This window comes from Marmota marmota, unplaced genomic scaffold (genome assembly GCF_001458135.2).
Source record: "Marmota marmota marmota unplaced genomic scaffold, marMar, whole genome shotgun sequence".
In the NCBI taxonomy this organism is placed as follows: Eukaryota; Metazoa; Chordata; class Mammalia; order Rodentia; family Sciuridae; genus Marmota; species Marmota marmota.
In genome coordinates, this window is record NW_026000249.1 from 33,858,485 (window position 1) to 33,863,748 (window position 5,264).

The 5,264-nt window shown below is 32.4% G+C and overlaps 1 protein-coding gene across 2 annotated transcripts in view; it reads left to right on the top strand.

Moving 5' to 3' along the window:
• Positions 1–4,246, top strand: part of Rp2 (RP2 activator of ARL3 GTPase) — a 49,116-nt gene extending 44,870 nt beyond the window's left edge. Inside the window, exons 5-6 of one of the 2 annotated variants that reach the window (XM_015488152.2) lie at positions 1,168–1,276; positions 4,158–4,246. In XM_015488152.2, the coding sequence (XP_015343638.1) occupies positions 1,168–1,251 (84 nt within the window). In that variant the 3' untranslated portion in view covers positions 1,252–1,276; positions 4,158–4,246. Of the gene's footprint in view, positions 1–1,167 lie in introns of both variants that reach the window. The other variant, XM_015488151.2, reaches the window with a different exon arrangement.
• The last annotated feature ends 1,018 nt before the right edge of the window (positions 4,247–5,264 follow it).

Here is a 5,264-nt window from a genome sequence, read left to right on the forward strand (position 1 = left end):
GGTACCAGCGATTGAACTCAGGAGCACTCGACCACTTAGCCACTTCCCCAGCCATATTTTTGCTGAGGCTGGCTTTGAACTCACAATCCTGCTGCCTTAGCCTCCCAAGCTGTTTTTTGATAAATATCTGGGAGGAAGTTTTTTATTTTGTCCTATATCTTGAATTTGCAAAATCTAAAGCACTTTTTTCTTCTGTCTCATTTTATTATCACAATAGTACTAAGGGAGAGGGGAAATACCAGATTGAATATAAAAGGAAACCGAGAGATAAAATGGTTATATGACTGAGTCACTTTAGAGCTGAAAGATTTGGAGAGCATATCATCCAGCTTTCTCATTTTACATGTATGGAAACAGCTGAGAGAAGCGTATTAAATTCCAACACCATACAGCTAGCTTATGATAAAGCTAGAATAGAACCCAGGACTTCTCTAATTCCTTCCTGGCCAATATTTGTAAATATTGTAGGAATGGTTCTATTGAGTACTGCTTTATTGATGTTCAGAAAATAGTTCATTTAAAATTAGTAATGAATAATGGGTGCAGTGGCACATGTCTGTAATCCCAGCTACTTGGAAGGCCAAGGCAGGATTGCTTGAGCCCTGGAGTCTGAAGCCAGCCTGGGCAATGTAGTAAGACCCTGTCTCCAAAAATTGTGGTGTATCTCAGTGGTAGAGTGTTTCCTTGGTATGCAGGAGACCCTGGGTTCAATCCCCAGTACCATGAAAAATAAGGAAGACAAAATTAGTAATAACATCTTTAGCAGCTTTGAAAACATAATCTTTAATTTTTCTTCTCAGACTATTGAGATTTCTTATTACAAAATACAAGAAACAAAGAGTACTTTTACTTTAAATAAGCTTTCTTATTCAGTAGCTTTCATAATATTTTGCATTAAACAGTAAGATTCCAGGTATAATAAAATAAAACTGAAGTATTATGAAAATGAAGACCTTAATTATATCATAAGTGCTTTTACAAGAGCTTAATTTACATTGCAGCTATTGAAATGATATTGAATGAATTCTACAGAAAATCTACAGATTAAATATTATAAATGATATATTTTAATTCCTTTTAAATAATAAGTTTGTGCCTTTGTTCTGTTGGTGATGTGGCTTTTAAGAGTCACAATATTTATTTTTGTTTCTTCTATATTTAAAATAGATGTTTGTATCAGAAAACAAGGAAAAAGCATCTGGAGATGTAGACAGCTTCTACAACTTTGCTGATATACAGATGGGAATATGAAATGCAATGTGGAACCAAGGACTTGGTATTAAGCCTTTTCCAACTTCTGTGCATAGAGTTTGATAATAAGCTTTTCTGTATTAGCAGTAATTTTTACTAATGCTGAAATTGCTAAAGGTTATTTTTAATAACATGTTGAATATAGCATCATTTACTTGAGGTTCAGAAATAGTTCATTTAAATTAAGTAGTTTTAATCAGCTTAAAAACTATTTAACCTACTTCAATGAGTTTATGATTTTGTTGCTCTGCAAATAATACTCTCATTAAAAACTGTAAGTGGCTATCAATTTGTGATTTTAATCCTAATTAAATGTTCTTTCAAATCTCTAATAATTTAAACTTTCCAACTTTCCTCAGTGCTCCATGTTATTTGTTAGGGATACATTTCATGGCTTATTTTATCTTTTTTGTTAATTTAGAGATATTTGTTACTAGTTGATAAATTAGAATGAACATATGCACATTTTTTTCATGTATACATATCCAGTTAAATATTTGCCTCCTAGTTGTATTATATGACTAGTGACATTTTGTACATGGAACTGATATAATACTGTAATATAATTTGTAAACTGAGTTTTTTAAAGAAATAGGCATTTGAAAGCTGGGTATGATGGTGTGTGCATGTAGTCCCAGCTACGTCGGAAGTGGAAGCAGGAGGATCACTTGAGCTCAGGAGTTCAAGTCCAGCCTGGGCATCATAGTGAGATCTCCATCTCAAAAGGAAAAAGAAGAAATAGGCATGTGATAACCAGCTTTGCAAATAACTACTAACTAATGTTGGTATAGCTATTTAAAAACTACTTTATAAGTAGTATGACTATTTGAATAAATTCCACTTTGTTTAGTTTTTTAATACAACTGCTAGGTGACTCATACTTCTTAGTAAGAAATAGTATATGCAACACTAAGACTATAGAGGCCCAATCACCAGCAGTTTTTACAAAGGTAATTGCTGTTTGATCAGCTCTTGTTGGGCTATCAAGATAATTAGAACATAACCTTGTGGCTTTTAGGTAAGAAATACTTAGATATGATGATAAGCTATGCAGGTTATTGAAAAGCTTCATACATTTGATTTTCATTAGATTTGCCATTCATGCCAAGTAATGGTCAATATGGTAAAATCATTTTGGTTGTGTCAAAGCATTATTTCTCAAATCCATCTGACCATAGTAATTTTCCAGGATGCAAGGGAGATATACTTGTTCAGAAATTCACATTTTTACTCACATTCTTGGAGCTAATCCTCAGATGCACAGGTTCAGTCTTTAGGAGAAACTTAAGGAGTATGATTTGATCTAAATTAATTAATTCAGAAGGTGTTGATGGGTTGATCTTGTGAGAAGATACTGAACCTGCCATCCACAACTCATATAGCAGCTAATAGGAAAATGGCTTTTGTGGCACTGTTTTTAAAAAGAATCTGAAATTTAATTCTATTTTGATAAAACTAAGACCAAAAATGGCCACTTGTAAGAATTACTTTTATGACTGTTAACTGAAAATGTATTTTCATGTTTCAAATGTTTTTGGATATATTCAGGTTAACTTATAATTACTATATGGAATTTGTTAACATGCAGAAATAATACATTAAAAAAATTTTCACTTTAAATTAGTATGTAACATTGAGAATCTACACTGTGCCTGGCCTCGTGCTATTAGCACTGCATCATTTAATTTCTTTCTATAGAATCATTTAATTTCTATTCTACAAAATCAATATAATTTCATAAGGCATAAACAAAAATGTTTAATATAATTTGGATCATAATTTACCAATGATCTTTGCAAATAGTGGTCAAGAGGACATTAACTTTTCTCTTAAGCTAAATTAACTATATTCCTTCCTTTCATAATTATATTATTAAGCACTATTCATATTTAAAATAATCATGATACTTTTTTCAAACCTAAAATACAATTTTATGCAAAGCTATGAACTGAGTTCTTTTATCTATCATATTTTAGCAAAAACTCAGGAATATAACTAACACATAAGGGAGATGTTGACTTAAGATTTTCCACTAAACTTAGTATCTGTTAACCAAAGTTAATTTTCTATTCTTCAGTTGGATAAGAGCTTTCAGCCAAGTTTAATTTGTCTTTAAAGACAGTCATTTGGATTCTGACTGTTTGAAAAGATTTTTACAAATAAGTAGTGCTATGATAGTTGTTTTTATAATTCTAAACTTTGATAGTAATCAATGTACTAAATTTGTTTCTGAATACCTTCTGAATTCATAAAAAATAGCAATGAAGACTTAGTAATTTTATTAAGTTGTACATGTTTACACATATTAGTTTATTTCTCTTGTGTTAAAATACTGCTGTTTTGTTTTGCTTCTGCATATTTATGTGTAGCTGTTATATGTAATTTATCTAGTGTTTATAAAATGTGATTTGTAATAAATGTTAAAATGGAAATGGCTTAACATTAATTTTTAAAGAGCACTTTTATAGCATACATTTACTCATGTACATGCCAAAATTTGACGCAAGTTTTTAATACTGAAAACAAAATAAAATGGTCTAGTTCTATGTCTTAGAAGAAATGAGCTGTATGCTGTGTGTGTACATTTGTACACAAGACACTCTGGAGAAATACAAAGGAAGTAGAAAACCTATTTTAATCTAAGGAATTTCCATATAATGCTTCCTTTGCTGATCACATTTTATTATGACTGAATAATTACTAAGATGAGGCATCTTTTTCTTCCATATTAAAAAATTATGATATAATTTCAGGTTTATACAAATTGACATTTTAAAATTACTATCAAATTCATCAACCTTTTATACCAAACTCCTCCCTCTCCTAGTCTGTAAATCAGAAGTACTGAAATGGCAGATTGGTTAGTTTTTAAAATAATATTCTTTATTTTTATTTCTACCAAAAAGGTTCTACACGTACTTTGAGGACATTTGGAACATTGGGGATAAAAGAGAAATCACAAGAAAACAATAAAATTGCTTCCCATCGTATAAAATTCTTGATGTCTAAGATGTATTTTTCTCATTTATAAAGGATATATTTAACTATTCTCTATAGAGAGAGTAGGTATGCAATTAGGGTATGATTATGCCTTCAAAACACATTCTAGAAAATACTTTATCCTTTAAAAGTATAATAAAAAGGCCAAAATTCATGTGAATTACAGTAATGTACTATAGTTTGGATCTGGACTATCTCCCAAAGACCTATATGCTAAAGGCATAGTTGCCCGCATATATGCTATTGGGAGATGGTTGAACCTTAAGGAGGTAGGCCTAGTGGAAGGAAGTTAGGTCATTGGGTATAATAGACCCTTGGAGGGGATATTGGGACCCTGGCCTCTTCTTTCCCTGTCTTTTTTGCTTCTTGGCTCCATGAGATGAGCATCTTTGCCCCACTATGATGTACTACCTTGCCACAGACTCAATTAACCACGGAATGAAACCTCTGAAATTATGAGCTAAAATAAACCTTTCTTACTTAAAAGTTGATTAATAAGCTGGGTGTGGTGGCATATACTTGAAATCCCAGCAACTTGGGAGGCCAAAATAGGAAGATCACAAATCGAGGCCAGCCTCCACAACTGAGTTAGACCCCATCTCAAAATTTTAAAAAGATGGGGTTCAGGTGTGGTGGCACACATCTGAAATCCCAATAGCTCAGTAGCCTGAGGCAGGAGGATCACAAATTCAAAACCAGCCTCAGCAACTTAGTGAGGCCCTAAGCAACTTATTGAAACCCTGTCTCAAAGTAAAAACTGGCTGGAAATGTGGCTCAGTGGTAAATCATCTCAGGATTCAATACCCAGTACCTAAATAAATAAATAAGGCCTGGGGATAGAGCCCAGGAAGCTATCTCCAGTAAAAACACACACACACACACACACACACACACACATGCTGACTTATCTCAAGTATTTGTTACAGCAATGAACTAACATAATGAAAACTTTTTTTGAAAATGGAGTCACTGAGTGTTGGCTTGCTTTTCTCTTTTGGTATATAGAATGTTTG